At 40.8% G+C, this 17,655-nt stretch overlaps 2 protein-coding genes across 2 annotated transcripts; one reads left to right on the forward strand and one right to left on the reverse strand.

The window, feature by feature from the left end:
- Nucleotides 1–2,789: 2,789 nt before the first annotated feature.
- Nucleotides 2,790–6,342, forward strand: ficd (FIC domain protein adenylyltransferase). The gene is made up of 2 exons (XM_032578544.1): nt 2,790–3,347; nt 4,064–6,342. Exons 1-2 carry the CDS (start codon nt 3,074–3,076, stop codon nt 5,143–5,145), a joined length of 1,356 nt encoding a protein of 451 aa, XP_032434435.1. The 5' UTR covers nt 2,790–3,073; the 3' UTR covers nt 5,146–6,342.
- Nucleotides 6,343–6,468: 126 nt separating this feature from the next.
- Nucleotides 6,469–17,526, reverse strand: sart3 (spliceosome associated factor 3, U4/U6 recycling protein). Its single transcript, XM_032578543.1, is given in 20 exon segments — nt 6,469–8,174; nt 8,260–8,447; nt 9,342–9,494; nt 10,048–10,314; nt 10,316–10,494; nt 10,594–10,765; nt 10,887–10,963; nt 11,580–11,692; nt 11,799–11,908; nt 12,215–12,273; nt 12,738–12,815; nt 12,890–12,997; nt 13,119–13,257; nt 14,403–14,558; nt 14,667–14,791; nt 15,066–15,171; nt 15,356–15,540; nt 15,647–15,751; nt 15,833–15,959; nt 17,323–17,526. Coding segments are annotated over 20 exon segments (2,841 nt in total). The 5' UTR covers nt 17,515–17,526; the 3' UTR covers nt 6,469–7,972.
- Between the last annotated feature and the right edge of the window lie 129 nt (nt 17,527–17,655).

Here is a 17,655-nt window from a genome sequence, read left to right on the forward strand (position 1 = left end):
TGCTATTATGCTTCAAGGTGAATGCTAGGCAAAGGAAAAGAAAAAGACTGTTCAGTTGTGGGAAATGCCGTGGGTTCAGGCTTTAACACAACAAGGAAAACCTCACAAACTCAAAACTTATAAAAGCACAAAGAAACAGGGAGATAATTATTCATTCATAACTCTAACTGTAGTAGCAGTAGTGACTGTATTTGGGTGTGTAAAGTCACAGACTGTGCATGAATAACAGCTACTTAGAGCTGATCGCCTGCCATGCCCATCTGCTGAAGAGAAGTGCGTTGGCTTTGGCATCTATCCAGGGAGTCAGTCCTGATCACCTCATGCTGTTCATAGCAGGTGGTAATTACATTAAAGCTGCTATAAATAGATAAGATGTATTACAGAACAGGGGTTTAATGAAAAAAAAAACCCCAAAAACTTTAAGACTCACCTGTCAGTCTGCATTTAAAATATAGAAGCCATATGCTCATGTCTTACAATTACTGATTTTTAGGCCATGGATGCTGCAGCAAGAACAAGAGGTGGGTTGTGATTGGGATGTCACTTTAAAAGGACACTACTGCCCTCTAGTGTTTGTAAGGACATAAAATTGACAAATTGACAGAGCGCTACAGTCCTTAAAATAAAAATTCATAAGTGGTCAACATGTGGGCTAGCATGCTGTAGATGGCAGCACAGAAAGGTCCTCAGCTCGAATCCAGCCTCTGCCTTTTCTGCATTGTTGGAGTATTAAAATATGGTGTGTTGGTTTATTTTGAGAATAGAAAACTGCAGAACTATTGTCCGTAATTTATTCAAGACTGGGCTCTTTTGGCTACACAAGTTCTCTCTCTCTATTTTACATGGTTCACAGTTTCCCGATGTAATATATGATGGGAATACAAAATAATTTTGACTGGTTGGAAGAACAACCTTGCTCTTCCTCTGTTCTCCTCCTCAGACAATTATTTTATTAATGTTATTAATTAAGATAGTTACCAGTATATGAGGCAACTCCCACTATTCTAAGTGAAGTACACTTTTTAAGATTCACCATGTGTGTGTGTCTTGGTGTTTTTATGTCTGTGACCCACATGAACTGTTCATGCCTCTGCAGTGTGTGTGTGTGATAGGGTTATACTCTACTCAGTGACCTTGTGGTGCAGCTGTATCAAACACAGTTTTATACACTGATTCTGAAGAAATCTTGGCCTTTTAAAGGAGTAACACATCACACTTGCACCTTAGCGTCCATAAACTGCTATTTGAAAGACAAACTGCATGGAGCTTACATGCTCCATTCTGTAAATGCTTGGTGCATGTATAAATTCTCTCTGGGTACTCCAATTTCCTCTCACAGTAAAAAAATCATGTCTCTAAATTATTGAAATTGAAGGAAAACAATGCAAGATTTTCATAACTATTTTACTTAATAGAAATCTGGGAAATATCCCATGCTTTTCTACTAAGCTCCCTTCACTCTGAAATAAAACCTTCTCCAGCCAGCTCTCTTCAGACCCTGACCAGTCTCCTGTGTTAGTTGGTCTTCATTATATTGCTGGTTCACTGGTGTTTTCTAACAAATCCCCTACAGATCTTAATAAAAAATGCATTTATGTCAAGATGAAATTACAAACACATGGATTTTGATAACTATTTTTGACGGCAATTGGTTGCACTTGAATTCATTTAAGGGTATCAGTGTTAATTAGGTTGCACATCCAGACAGCTGTTCATTAAAAAAAAAGCTTTTTTTGTTTTACATTTTTCTTCCGTGTTGTGTGTTTATATCACACAACACGGACACAACTCTATCATCCATCCTATCATTAAACTCTAATTTGTATTTTATGTCTACAAGAAAACATTTTTATTGTCCTTCAACATCTTATACAGTTTTGATGAGTTTCTGCTTTCAACCAAATACTTTAATTATATCAATGGACTTATATTTACATAAGTCCACCTATTTCATAAAATAATGTATTAATCTTGTTTACAAATCCATTAATATGTTTCATACTAATGCTCATTGCTATCAACTAAACTATCTTGAACTATCTGAGTCTTACCAGCTACCTAATGGTGGGCGTCAGCTCTCCTACAGAGTAAATTAGACTAAATAGATTGCTGTTTCTCCAGTGTCACTTTCTTTTAAATCAAAAATATGCTGCTGTTAGAAAAATGACACTTAATAAGATTACTCAAGCTAAATGTTAGATTTTTTTTTTTAAATAAACTGACTTGCAACAAAAGTTGAAAATACTTTAAGGCTATTTACTCATCTTTAGAGGTGCCTACAAACATGTAAATTTGTGACAGGGAAAAAATAATTAAAAAATAAAATGACGTTAAGTAGACTACACAAAAATGAATAGAAAGTACAAAAAGGGATCCTGTCTGTTCAGAATCTTATCAAGGTATAAGAGCAACCTAACTGTTCAAGTAATGTTCAGAACATTCAGTTTACTTCATACTGTCCCTGTAAACTGATTGGATTGTACAGGCATAAAGAGATAAAAAAAAAGACAAATTATTTTCAGCAGTGAAGAACAATCTTTAAAAAAAATTAAAAAAACAAAAAAAAACAGACACAATCTCATCTTATCGGGAAAGCTAAATAGATTTAACTCCTTTTCGTCGTAATTTTCTAACTGTTGCGTAAACTAAGCCTGACAGATTACGCTGAGGGAAAACTATCCCACACATGAACCAATCAGAAACGGTTACGAACTACATATTGTTTTGCTGTATTTCTAACCAATAGGCACCATTTTTCAATAAGCTTCTGGCCAATAATACGCAAGATTACCCAGATGTCACCAAGCGGAAGTCTGATGTGTACACATTCGTACCGACGGAGAGAAACAATCTTACTCTGGAGGTTTCATCAGATTTTGTTGTGAAGCGCTAACTGAAAGAAGCAAACTACGACAGAGACGTAAATCAAAACAGCTAGCGTAGGTTTCTTAAAGTTTCCGGTGACCGGGCAGGTGTTCATTCTGGTCGGGGTTTCCCTCCTCTCAAGCCACCCTTCGGCTCTAGATGGGGGGCTGTTAGCACCGAAGGATGGAGGATTTAACTTGGGCTCACCATGGCTGCTGTGACGGAGTGGTGCTACATCAGCGGCCGCCGTGTCCTCGGAGCATGGGGCCCGCTGCTGTGCGTGGTTTTCGGCTCTCTGGTGGCCCTCCTGCTTCCCCTGATAGGGTTGCAGAACCAGTGCTGTGGCTCCATGAGGGGCATCAACCAGCTCCGCTGCCAGCTGTGGGGGAGCTCACAGCCTTCTCCAGCTGTGCAGTCCACCAGCCTGACTGTCCCCTTCACGGCCCTGGATGTGCTGCCTCAGAGGACCAAACCCAGCAAAGGTACGGACGGCCTATTAAAGGCACTGGGAGTTTTTTTCTGTTTGACTCAATCTACTGCAGCTGGAGGTTGAAGCTCTACCCCAGACTTAAATCTTCGATGTCCTCAAACTGTTTTTTTCCCCCCACCATTGCCAAGGATTTGGTTCCATCCACCTTCTAATCCACCTCCTTGTCTCTGCTAAAGAAAAGTATCTGCATTGTATGATTATATTGAGAGTAATGGACGGTGTGAGTTTTCCTGTTTTACACATGGACCACAAAGTTTAATATTTTGGTATCCAGTGACCAGAGCTCATATTTAAAGCAGACGCATGTTACAGTGCGTACTGTAAAATATCCCAGGGCAATAAAAACTGTGAAAATGAATGAGAAATTAAATAAAACGGGAGTTCAAACTGTTAACAATTCAAATTGTAACAGTACCACAACTAAATTACACAGGCGACTTTTTGAAGGTACTTAGTAGTCCTGGCTTATATGTAGGGGTGTCAAATTAAAAGGAAGTGATTATAATTGTAAACTTTTCTGTTTTTATTTGTTTAGAAAAAGTTCAAAATTATTAAAGTTTGTGGTTGTAATGTGAATAAAATAACAAATAAGTATAATTAAAAACATGTCTCAATGAGTACTTTGTAATAATGATGTCATTATGTACCCCAACAATCTAGCTTCCTGCTGTATGTTTAACTTAAATCATTTCTGTTTTCTGAATGCAGAGACAGAGCTGGAGGCCAAAGCAGCGCTGCAGCAGGCTCTGGAGATGAAGAAACTTGGGAAGAGGGAGAAGGCTCACAAGCTGCTGGTGCATGCTCTTAGTATGAACCCTGACTTTGTGGATGCTCTGACGGAGCTGGGGACCATACTGGAGGAGGAGAAGGATGTGGTCCAGGCAGACCACCTCTACACCAAGGCCTTGGCCCTCTCGCCATGTAATGAGAGAGCTCTGGTCAGCAGAGACCGAACCCTTCCCCTGGTCGAGGAGATCGACCAGCGCTATTTCAGCCTAATCGACAGTAAAGTGCGCAGGCTGATGTCTATTCCCAAAGGCAACTCGGCGCTCCGTCGAGTAATGGAGGAGACATACTACCACCACATTTATCACACTGTGGCGATAGAGGGCAACACCCTCACTCTGTCCGAGATCCGACACATCATCGAGACGCGCTACGCCGTACCCGGAAAGAGTCTCCAGGAGCAGAACGAGGCCATCGGCGTGGATGCAGCCATGAAGTACATCAACACCACGCTGCTGTCCAGATCAGGAGCCATCACCGTCAGCAACATCCTGGAGATTCATCGACGAGTGCTCGGCTACGTGGACCCCGTGGAGGGCGGTCGGTTGCGGACCAGCCAGGTGTTTGTGGGCCACCACATCCCACCACACCCCAAAGACCTGCAGCGACACATGGAGGAGCTAGTCCAGTGGCTAAACTCTGAGGAAGCCCTGCAGCTGCACCCTGTGGAGTATGCAGCTCTGGCCCACTACAAGCTGGTGTACATACACCCATTTGTAGACGGGAACGGACGCACGTCCCGGCTACTCATGAACCTCGTGCTCATGCAGGCGAGATATCCGCCAATTACTATTCGCAAAGAGCAAAGGGCAGAATATTACGCCACTTTGAACACGGCCAACGAGGGGGACGTGCGTCCCTTCATTCGATTCATCGCCAAATGTACGGAAATGACACTGGACACTCTGCTGATTTCCACAACAGAGTACGCTGTGGGACTCCCAGAAGCCGACCGGAACCAGGCCTGTCCCAGCTGCAAACAGACCATTCCAGCCCACAACTAAACCGGAGAGAGGGAGCACGAGGCGTCACCATGCAAGAGTATATTTTTAATTTAAAAGTTTTTCTGTTGGTAGTTTCACTTAAATTATGGTGTTCATTGGCCAGAGTCAAACCATTAAATATATTGCAAGTATTTTATTTTCTTTAAGTGCAAACGGAAGTTTTGACTACTAACATGAGGAAATTATTTAATTTTTAAGCTACAATTTAAAAACAGTGTTTAAATATTTGCCTTGAGGAAAAGTTGTTTGCTAATACTGTGAAGCACTTTCATGTATTTATTTTAAAATAAAAGTCATTGTTTCTTTACCATGCACAAACCCCTTTTGACATCAAATGAGATTTTGGTTATAAAATGTCTAACAAAGACGCACAGGAACAATTAAAATATTGAAATTATTTTCTTCTTGTTTAGTTATTAGATATATGCAGAAATGCATGTCAAGTGTTTATTTCTGTTCATATTGACTGTCATATTATGAAAACCTTAAATTTAGTTAAAATATATTAAAGTGTTCAAATGACAAAACAAAATCCTGATACTTTACAGTAAAAAGTGCTCAGTCGGGGTTCCTTTTACAGTCATTACTGCATGAATGTGTTGAGGAACAGAAGCAATGAATCTCCATTCCTCTGCCCCAAACTCTTGAATGGGCTTTGCTTCACAGTCCTTTCAAAGCAGTTATCCTTTTGTGCTTGTGCACCTTTTTCTTCCACTTAACTTTCCATTAATATGCCTGGATGTTGCACCCTGTGAACAGTGAGCTTCTTTAACAGTCTTTCCCATCAATGTCTAGGCCTTAACTCTATAATAAGTACTTCTTCATATAGAATGTAAAAGAAAAAGAAAATCATTCTTTTAGAGATGCAAACTTCCAGAGTACTCGATCCATTACATTAATTCTAAAATATAATATGCTAGGCTCACAAACGTATGGCAGATATTTCTACAGGAGTGAGAGACACTCGAGAGGAAAAACTTGATAGGACATAGATGAAAGAGAGGTCAGGGCATACGTGAAAAATAAAGGGTGGCCAAATAAGTAAACACCAAGAAGGAGGGCAGGAGAGAAGGACCGACCCAAATTTTATACAATACATGCAGAAAGACCAAAATCCAGTTTGAACGCAGAACCTCCTTGCAGCCCAACTAGTAAACTATTAGTCTTGAGTAATATTCAAATCTTCTAAAAAAAAAAGAGTGAATTTAAGGTTAACTACAAACCCATTATGCAATTAATCTATACATGTTTCACTTTTTGATAATTACTAAAACATTAACTTTTCCATGATCTAATTGATGCACATGTAAATAAACTAAAAGACAAATTCTGAAAGCCTTTTATTCTTTTCAGATCCTCCAAGTTTAAAACATGAACTTTAGAAATCATACAAAACAGCAAAACTCACAATACAACCATTTAGTACTGGACATTAAAACAGAAGATGACTTCAGACCGGTATTTACACTTTTAGTTTCACTTTACACTTAGGGCACTGTGGTGAGAGCAATACATACCATCTGTAAATGTAAATCTGCTTTTATTACAAACTAAGGAGATCTTTGTTTACTGAACAGTATGTACAAGAACCCAACCTCTTCACCCCGACATGGAAAAACTGCATAGATTCTCCAAAGACCTACGTGCGAGATGACAGCCGTCATTTGTTTTGTGGGTTACCGTGGCGATCCTTTAACATGATTAAGGATGAAACGAACCTCTGAGGAAAAACCCAGGACTGAACGGCACAGCGTCACCTTTCCAGTCGCACTTTCCCGTTAAAATTTTCTCGCAACAAACCGCAACTCCGTTTACCGTTTATTTCCCCCACCAAGTTGCAGTCGCGAAATTAAATTTGCTCAACCGCTTATCAAAACTAATAAGAGGTTTGTCTACAGACTCCTGGAGTGCCACACAGTCGGACAACCAGTGAGCTGTTGATCGTCACTCAGTGAGCAAATATCTTGAATACTAAAAACTTCACAGTAAGAAGGAAATCCAGTTACACTCCGATAAATCCCCGTAAACAAACATCAGTTTCTGAGACATAACCGACTTGATAGCGGACGCTCTGTTCTTAAGCAGACGTAACGATCGAAAGGATGCAATAAAACTGATAAATGATAGGACACTATATCCTCAATGACAACAAAAATCCAGCTTCAGGAGTATCACAGCTTCTCTACTGTAAAACAAACTCTCACAATGGACTAAAAAACATTTTTAATCCGTATTAGTTTGATGGATCAATTAGGTGCACTCCATAATAAACAATGACTAATAAAATCATGCATCTGTAAAAAATATAATGGCTAAACTTGTTTGATGTGTCCCAAGTTACACAAAATTAAAACATCACCAAAGAACGTCCACACTGTACACACAAACTATATTACACCATGTCAGAGCCTTTGCATATACTTTTTTCCTTTTAAATCAATACGAGTTCGGCTGTTTTGAATATTTAAAAAATACTCTCAAATAATCATCTATCAGATCCCTTAAACAGCAAGAAACAAAAGCAGAAAACTCGACAGCTTCACATATTTACACACAAATATGATACACTTTTTTTTTATACATATATAAACCAGTCTGGCAGTCAAACAATCAGTCATACTGGAGAAAAAATATTCTGTTTGTTTGGGTTTGTGACAGAGGGCAGGAGCATGACGGTTAAGGCAATCTTGCAGAACGGATGATGAAGGTGTGAGTCAGATTAAAGGGACCGTCAGAAAACCAACTACAGCAGAAATCACCAACACTAATTTGTAAGGACACAGGATGGCTTTCAGCAGGAGGAGTTCACAGCTCCCCTCGGCTTCGCTCACTTATTGAGAAGCATCTTTGCGAAGTCTGAATTTGACAAAGACCTCGGCTCTCCGGCCGAGTTGGCCGCCGTGCTGTCCGTTGACGGCGGCGGTGGCGCTCCCTCGGCTGCGGTCCCGTTCTCCACTTTGCCTGGAGGCGCCGGTTGACGGTGCAAAGAGCGAGGGAGTAAAGAAAGCTGGGTGCGTCCTCGCCCTCTCCTGGAACAGGAAACCCGTAATCACTTTTAGGAGCGGTAACGACAGCAACGTGCTGGAAATGCAGAAGAGATGTTGGTGAACTTACGATCCGTAAACCTGACGAGGCATTATGTCTCCCATGGGTCTGCTGGAGCCAGGCTTGTCTGTCAGACTTTTGCGTGGGGGGTTGCTAATGGCAACGGAGACTTTGTTGCCCTCCACATCGATGCCGTCTAGTTTCAGCACCGCCTGAGACGCCTGCGTTTCATTTGCAAACTCAACATATGCCAGACCCTGCACAGAGAGGTCAGTGCATCACAAACATAGTTCTATTTATATTTTAACTCTTCTGGCTTCTTTTACAGGATCTTGACAAAATATTCACAGCCACTGACCATTTCCACAATTTATGACATCATAACCTCAAACTTCAATGCAATTTAATCTGTATTAATGTGATAGACAAACACAAAGTAGAACATAACTTTTTGTCCTACATTCCTGAGGCAGAAAACTAATACTTCAGGGAATTGCTGCACAAAACTGTTTACATCAGAGTATACAGTACAGACCAAAAGTTTGGACACACCTTTCTAATTCAATGGGTTTTCTTTATTTTCATGACTATTTATAAGGCAAGAAATCCCACTTATTAACCTGACAGGGCACACCTATGAAGTGAAAACCATTTCAGGTGACTACCTCTTGAAGCTCATCAAGAAAATGCAGAGTGTGTGCAAAGCAGTAATCACAGCAAAAGTTGCTACTTTGAAGAAACTAGAATATAAGGGGTATTTTCAGTTGTTTTACACTTTTGTTTAGTGCATATTTCCACATGTGCTATTCATAGTTTTGATGCCTTCAGTGTGAATCTACAATGTCAATAGTCATGAAAATAAAGGAAACTCATTGAATTAAAAGGTGTGTCCAAACTTTTGGTCTGTACTGTATTTATGTGTGATATCGGCCTAGTCAAGACTGAAAATCTAATCTAGACATGTGGCAACACTTAAAATCTGCTGTTCACAGTTACTGATCTGTAAAGTCTGAAATCGCACACGCAATTTAGTTAAGATAAGAAATGTGTCAAACTCCTCGAGGAACACTGAAGTTTGCAGTTGTAACGCATCAAAAATGTGGACAAGTTCAAAGGGAGTGAATACTTCTGCAAGAAACTGAATCTCTCACCTTAGGTTTCCCTGAGCGGTACGTGACGAGGCGAACATCTCTGATGCTGCCGTGAGGTTTGCAGATTTCCGCCAGTTGCTCTTTAGTGCAGGAGAACGGCAACCCAGAGATGAAGATTTTGTGTTTCTCCATCGATGTGTTGTACTTAAACACCTGCAGAGAAAATCATTGTGAAAATATGATAAGTCTTCCCTCCCTATTTAAACAGTAAACAATTGGGGAGTCATTTCAAGGTACAGCAACATTTTTGACATGTACACTAAGTAGTAGGACTTGGTTCATCAAAATAATTTGAAGCACACACCTTGGAAATTCATTCATATGAATTTTCAGTGACTGGCTGAACTGTGCCCAATGAAAATTAAAGATTTTTGAAACCAAATTTGCTGTCAAAGGGACTTTTAAGATTTAAGTGTTGTTGCAATTTCACCAAGTTTTAATCAACTTTTAGCAACACAGGAAATGAACTCTTTAGTCCATTATGTCAAAAGCTGTTCCAAGTTTCTGCCGTTTTATTTTTAACATAAAAATCTAAATGTTAAACAGGAGAAAAACAAAAATAAATATGACCCAGGAAAATTTACTTTCATGTCGTTTTTCTAAATTAATAATTTCACATTTACATAAGGTAGTAAATGTGATCCATTCCATAAACATTGTACTGGGAAGACTTTCTAAATATGACAACATTAACACATGTTCTAACCTTAAACTCAGGATTTTTGTTTTTGTCAACACAAGGTGACACAAACATGGGTCTGCCCTCCACCTCATTCCTGTCCAGCTTCAGAGCATCAGGGACCGCCGCCGCCGACTCAAACTGGACATAGCCGTAACCTCGGGAGATCCCTCTGTTGCCGGTGATCAGTCGGACCCGTCGGATCGGACCGCAGCTCTCAAAGAGTGACTTCAGCTTGGCCTCTGGGTCCTCCAGGGTGTACGCCAGGTTGCTGATGAACACGCTGCAGCTGTCAGTCTCGCAGCTCGCGCCGGTCGGCGTTCTGCCTCTGGGAGGCGACCGCTGCCCCCTGCTGGGCATTCCTAGCTCCACCATACTTATTCCCAGGAGGGGCGTTCCTCACAAATAGTCCGGTCTCTGTCTCCATGTACTCATCTGTGTTGCTGTCACCGTTTCCTCTCTGCCTTTTAGGAGCTTGTGAAATAAAGGGGGGGAGGAGGGAGGAGTCAACATTTCCCTGAATCAAAACATAAAATGTAGGTTATTTTTTTTAAATCACTCAAACATTTTTACCCGATTTCTCAGTCCAGTCCTCCTGATAATCATCTTGCTCTGCTTTTCTCTTCTCCCCGCCTCGACTTGTCTTCTGGGCTTTCTTCTGGGCCTTCTTTTCTGCCTTGGCCTTCCGCCGCTGCTCCATTTTCTCCTCCTCGTGACGCGCCAGGTTAGTTTCTTTCTCTGCCGCCTGGCAGATGGGAAGAACACAGAAATGTTAGCCAAACACAGCCGCATGCAAACAGTGCATCAGCACGGTGTGCAGGTGCACAATAATACAGCGACACTGTAGGGCCGTCGTACGCTCCCACCTTTGCTCGCTGCTCATTTATTCTGTTCAGCCGTGTCTCTGTCTTCTGCACCGCTGTGTCCCAGTCTGCCAACGTACCTGAATTAGAACACATCATGTGAACAATCTATGAGTGTGGAGTCAAGCTGCAATCTAATGTGAAAACATTTTCAAAAAGCAGAAAAGCTTTTGAAAAGCAGCTGCTACACCAAGTGAAGTTTGAAAAGAAGAAGTAAGAAGGACATTGCTTCTACCGGCTAAAGTCAGGTTGAGGCCGACATGCCTAAGGAACGGTTTAAGGATGATGGTGACTGTTAGGCCTCTGGGAAAATCTGCAGAATGTGAACTCCAACATATTTAAGTAAATAGAAATTTCTAATATTCAGCACATTTGAACTTTGCAGCAAACATATTAAGACGGTTCAAAAATTTAGGAGCCTGGAAAACTGCTGCATATGTACAGTGCTTATGACTTGCTTTGTGGTTAAAGGTTTATATGAAGCCATTTAAACAAAATAAATAAGTGTTATCAAGTTTAAGAAGACTGACGTTTTCTCTATCCTTAAATAAATAAAGGTGCGTTTCACCTAGGGATGTGCAATATATATACAGGCACTAAGGTCGGTATCAGTCCAATAAATTTAAAAAAAGTCTCCTCTACCATGTAAAAGGTTCTTTATTTCTCTGTTCTTTTTTATTCCAGGATGAAACTCACCTTCTACCCTCTCAAAGGAGAGCAGGACTTCACAGACATGTTCTGGGTAATCTGAGGTGCACTGAACCGCTCTGTGGAGAGCCTTCCTGCAGTGAGTCATGTCTCCATAAGCTCTATGGGTTAGAAAGGAGAAAAAAAATGTTTGGGGAATTAGTCTTTAAAGCATTTCTGTGTCATTTTAAAATAAAGTTTCCCTCTTTTAGAGTCCATCTGACAAACCTTTCAAGGTTGTAGTACTCCAACCACATGTTGGCGTATTTGGCGTTCCCTTTAGTCATGATGTTATCCCACACTTCTCTTGCTTTCTGCATGTTCTTGCAGTGGTGGGCCTGGTGGGCAAAGAAGGTAAAAGATGAGAAGAATCCAGCTTTTCTTGTTCTACATCCTAAAAGGGCAGAATACATTACATACTTATAATGCTGAGCATTATTTTGAATTGATTAGAAACAAGTCCTCCACAATCTACACATTGCATTTTAGTAGCTTTCACTGCACTGATTTCATGAAGCTTAAAGGTTTTTGATGAAAATCATTTGTTAAATCCCCGTTTTGCATCGATAAACATCCTATAATTATAACAGGACTTGCTCTCTCTCTAAAAAAAAAAAAAAAATTGTCACAGAGGGTTTGCCTACCTCTATCCGAGCCCAAATCTGCATAATGGCACAAGATGGATCTCCACTTTCACCAAACCCTGAGGTTACAAAACATTTAGAGAGACATCAAAATAAAGCTGATGGCAAGAGTGAGTTCAGAGAAATGAGTCTCTACAAGGCTAATGATTCAGATCAATCGTCCACTGCTGCCATATTCTTGCTGCGGTGGAGGGATTGCTCCAAAGTCAAGAACACGGTGCGTAACCTCGTTTAGGTAAACAACGTTACCATCTGGCATTTCGAAACTATCTCGCGTTGTATTATAAGTAGCATAATATTGGAGTGTATTTCCAATTTGGATTAATGTGGTCACATATTTCTGTTTAGAAATTTGATCTGAACTCATGTTTATTTATTTCAAACATGATGTACAAAAATACATTTGCCTTGTAAAGATCCTTGACATCACATTGTGAATTTGCATGAGAAATACACAGAACTGAACTGAATCAAAGTAAAGCTGATTAAAAAACAAAAATCTGATTCAGAGAAATTCACCCACGTTCTTCAACATCTTGCTTCAGGTAGTCTAGGGATCGAGAGAAGGCAGCGCGTAGCTCTTCTAGCTCTTTACTGGATTCTAGAGAACAGAAACGCAACACCATCAGTAAACGGTTGATCCAAGATTCACTTATGGTGCAGAACTGCTCCCACCTTTACTGAAGTCCACTCGTCTCCTCAGGTAGTCAAGGTATGCCTGCCATATGTCTACATAATCCGTCGCTTGAATGAAACCTGCATTCAGCGCCTTTTCAAAAACATCTGTGCAGAAGGACAAAATGAGATCCAACACACTGTCAAGGTAACACGATGCTTCTACAAAGGAACGGCAATATTAAAAACATGCATCAACATGCTGCTGAGGCGTGACTTCAGCTGTTACCTGACACACACTGATGGTCGGCCCCATGCCTCTCCAGAGCCTGCAGGTAGCTCTTCCACAGACTCATGGTCCAGGGACAGTTCCTGACGGCTCGCTCATGAGTGGACAGGACCAAATCCTTGATCTTCAACTGGCGATCCTAAAAAAAATGAAAAAAAGCAAAAGATGTGAGGATTTCTGCCAAATCTACTAAAGAACAACAAGCAAGATGTGTCGTTTTACACTTTAGGCTTGTGCTATAGCAAACATCTTCCCACTAACACATAAGATAACCAAACATTTTTAAAATTGCAATATCTTAGGCATGAAATTCAAGGGAATAGGATTAAAACCAGTCAAATCTCTCTTACTTTTTGCTGTCAATGGTTGCAGATTTAATAATACAATTTCTTATGTTTGAACTAAGAAAACCTTTAAAATAAGAATAAGCCGCATCTCTGTAAAACAGCAATATTATATAAAGATGAAGACACAGTATACTTAACAGTAGTACCCACCAAAACCAGCCTCTCACTGCAAGGAATGCTATTTGTGAGCATAAAGTTTCCCAGTAAAAAAAAAGTGTTCTAGTTTTTACGTTGTATGTGTTTGCTGTCAATTCAAACACATTTGATTTCATGATTTCATTACTAAACTGAATGTTAAAAGCTCACTTTGTATTTTTTGTCTCTCTTCAACAACATATCTAGCAACAGCATGAAATGTCTTTTTAGATCTAAACTGCAGGTTATTGAGAGAAAACCAAATGTAGATGGACTTTTTGTTTGTTTTTATTCATTGCCGGTATTACTAATTCACTGAATGGCTCAGTAGCATGAGGCATTCCTGTAAGACAGTTTGGAGAAAAGAAGTGCTGACTCAAAACAATGTTCTCCAGAGTAGCACTACTGGTCAACAGAGGAGCAGAAATTAAAACATATGCATAAATGATGACAGGTTTTTAGTTTTCTCAATTACAAGATTTCTCACAAGTGGTCATTCATCACTGTGGTGGATTACAGGGAGAACGGGTTCATAACTGCAGGCCTAAAAATCACAGATTAGGGTGTCGGTGTGTTAAGTCTCCAGGCTGTTGCACTCGCACAACATTTTTACCGACTTCCTCCTCCTCACTGAACAAGTCATCTTACCTGAATCTCCCCTTGTGAACTTTCACACATGTTCAACATTTATGTCTTGAGTTGCTGTTTTGCTGGTAATCTTCAACTAAACAGGCTTCTACAAAGCAAAAAATGAAATCTGATTGAAAGAACACGATGGTGTCAGTCACTGACCAATACTTACAAGATATGTGGTGTATTTAGTCCACATGTCTGGTACCAGGCAGTTCTCAGCCAGAGCCCGTTCAAATGTTATCTGGACGCGTGCCGGGTCGCCCTCCTTCAGTTCAAAATCAATGTAGGCTTGATATTCGGCCAGTTTGGGAGGTTCGGCTACCAGCTGCAGGAAGACAAGCGCAGGCGAGATATTATGTACTGGTTGCAAAACCTGTGCATGTGATTAAAAGAAACTGAAGACAGCAAATCGAAAACATGATCAGTGGGTTACCAGAGTCTCTTCGTGAGATTTGCACTTTTCCTTCTGCTGCAGAGCCTTTCTGTACAGATGGACGACCGTCTCGGGGACTCCGTTTTCTGACCACTCCTCGTACTCTGCATAGGTGGTTTCCATGTCTGCAGAGCCACAAAACATTGCTAAACATTGTGGAGCAATGCTAACAGGGATGCCTGCTTAAGAACCGATCCGTTTTGAGAGAAGGAACAGCATTTGGAACTATCAGTAACTTAACATACGTCTAACTTAGCCTACAACAAACTGAAGAATGTGTCATCTTGTTAGTATTAATATTTAAATGATGTAATTCGGTCTTTCAGAAAGGCCATGACACAACAGGAATCCCTCCCAGTTTACAGCAATCCATCTGGACGGAGGAGTCGCCATGCTCACCCATTAAGGGAACGGCCAGCTGGCGGCGAAACAGCGTATGAATCCGCTCGAGCTGAGCGGAGAGCAGCTCCTGCTCCTCGCGGCTGGGAATCTTGCCAGGGGGAGGCTGAGACAGAGGCAGCAGAGAAAACGATACTGAAATGTGGAGACTGCTAAGAATGAGAGGAATTAGTTTCAGCGTTGACACAGCAGATAGAACGGTAATTATCCATTAAATGGCAAGAGAATTATCTAGGTATAACTCATGCATGTGGATGTTGAATATTGAGTCAGTGTGTGAAAACACACACCTGCACTGTGGACAAAACCGCGTTCTCAAACTCTCTGTACGCCTCCCACAGCGTCTGTCCCTTGGTCATGTGAAGCCCCACCGCCGTCACCGCTCTCTCAAAGATGGACCTCACCTTATCTATCCCACCTGGTGACCCCATGCCACCAATAGAGTACTGGGCATATTCGAGCCAAATATCTGGACCTACAAAAAAAAAAAAAAACAACAACAACAACATAATTAAACTTCAAACTCATGTAAATAGCCAAATATCAAACGAAAACAGTCTCCGTGGAGGAGGCCCACTCACAGATGTAGTCTTTCACGGCTCTCTCAAACAGCTCATACACTTTCTCTCGGTTTGAATCCTCCTCAGTCAGGCGGATCTCATCTTTGAGCCAGTCAAGCCAGATCTCTGGAGGGTTTGAAAAATAAAACGTTTTAGTTGCAGCTCGTTTAGAAATCCTGACCTCTGAGCTGGAACAGACAAACAAACCTTCAGTTAGAGGGAAAAGTTCGCTCATCTTCTGTCTTGCCTTTCGCAGGCGGAAAAGTTCTCCCTCCTGCTTGAGGAGTTTGATAAGATCCACGTGACAGTTGTAGTCGAAGGCGTTGATCGACAGCTGCAACAATTCATAAAAACAAGTGTGATAAAGTTTGACGAGAACTTAAGACAAGCGCCACGAAGCTAAAATAAGTTTCATGTTCAAGCTCGTATTGTTGACTTTTGAAGAGAAAAGAATGTGAAGCTGGTTGTTTTTTGCCTTAAATGTCTGCAGGATTTTCCTTTACTCTGACTCATGAGTATTTCTATAAACAGCACATTTAGTCACTCACTTTCCTTCTTTCCAACTAGAGCTCAACAATCTTTAGATCTTCCACACATCATGTCCAAGCTCCTCCAGCTGTTTGGGGTCTGAGACATCATTTAGAAACTTTTTCTGAAATAAATTTGCTTTCTAGATAAAATTTTTCCTTTGTGCTATCCCTATGTTTTGTAGCTCTTTAATGAAAAGCACAGAAATACAGCCACAGCTATCTCCAGGTGTACGAAGAAATATGAGTAAAGTGCTGTTTCCCCTCTCTGGGTTTTCACAAATCTTTCATTTCTACATTTTTCTGGTAGTCTTTATGACACTTTATTACAAAAATATTTACCTCAAATTCCACATATGCAGAGAGAGACTGGGCAGTGTTAGTGTACAGTTTCTTCGATTGATAGATTTCTGGGGTGTGAACAAACTTAGATCAGTTTAATTTTAATACAATTTAATGGTACAATCTGGAACACAGTAGCTTTATTTTCTTTTCAAGGACGAAAAGAATCGATGTTTTAATGATTATACATGTAAGCCAGATAAAGTCTCACAGATACACCACACAGCCCAATAAAGTAGACACTGATTAAGATTTGGAATGCTGTTTTACTGATATCCAGTTGTCCTATTTATTAGTAATTATGGTTATGATTATATCCTATGATGTATTTACAGAATATACATGAGAGGTAATTAAATCTTTTATGTTTTAATGCTGCTGTCTTAACATAAAGTTCGTGTTGAACTATGTTTATTCAGTCCAGTCTATCAAATTGGAAGCTGAACAACATAATTATTACTGCCGCCTCTCGCCTTTTAATGAATTGAGCAGTCAGTTCATTTTAAACAATATTTGATGTGATTCTGCTTCTTACTGCGACTCCATCATGTGGAGTAAAGAGGCGGGTGATGTACGACAGGCTGTTAGCATCACAGATTAGCGCTAGCTAATCACGGCGTGTAAACTACGACATATCTAATGCGTCCATTTAAACTGTTTTAATAGTCGCTAAAACTTCCAGATCTGTTTTATTTAATTCATATCAGCTCAGCGTTTGCTACAGTTTCCCCCCTGGTGGTAAACTGTGTTCACCACTCATTCATTCTCCTTCGGTGCTCGGCTAGCGGCGGTTAGCCGAGCAGCTTGGCAGCGCTGCTATTCAGTTACCTGCTCCTCCAATCGCTGGATCTCAGCTTCATTTTCCTTCTCGTCCTCAGAGGAGTCGTCCTCTTCGTCTTCGGAGTTTTCCACACCCATGCCCTCCTCTTCGTCCGATTCCATCTCCCTTTCCTCCATCCCTGCTTCTTCCTCCTCCATATCTTGCAACTGCGTTTGCTCTGCGTTGCTTGGCGCTGCCATGTTGGAAAGGCTGAGGCGACACGATGATGAGAAGCGGCCTGTATGGCAGGCGGTTGTAGTATAGAATTAACCCACACGGCTGGTTATTTTAGGTCAGGGATTTGCAACCTTTACGACTCAAAGAGCCATTTTAGCCCCACA

Source organism: Xiphophorus hellerii, chromosome 12 (assembly GCF_003331165.1).
Source record: "Xiphophorus hellerii strain 12219 chromosome 12, Xiphophorus_hellerii-4.1, whole genome shotgun sequence".
NCBI lineage: Eukaryota > Metazoa > Chordata > Actinopteri > Cyprinodontiformes > Poeciliidae > Xiphophorus > Xiphophorus hellerii.

Bases quoted from the DNA above. Each gene is read 5' to 3' on its own strand.
- ficd (XM_032578544.1), top strand. From the start codon at position 3,074: ATGGCTGCTGTGACGGAGTGGTGCTACATCAGCGGCCGCCGTGTCCTC. The intron at 3,348-4,063 runs GTACGGACGGCC...TTCTGAATGCAG, and splicing joins GAGGACCAAACCCAGCAAAG to AGACAGAGCTGGAGGCCAAA.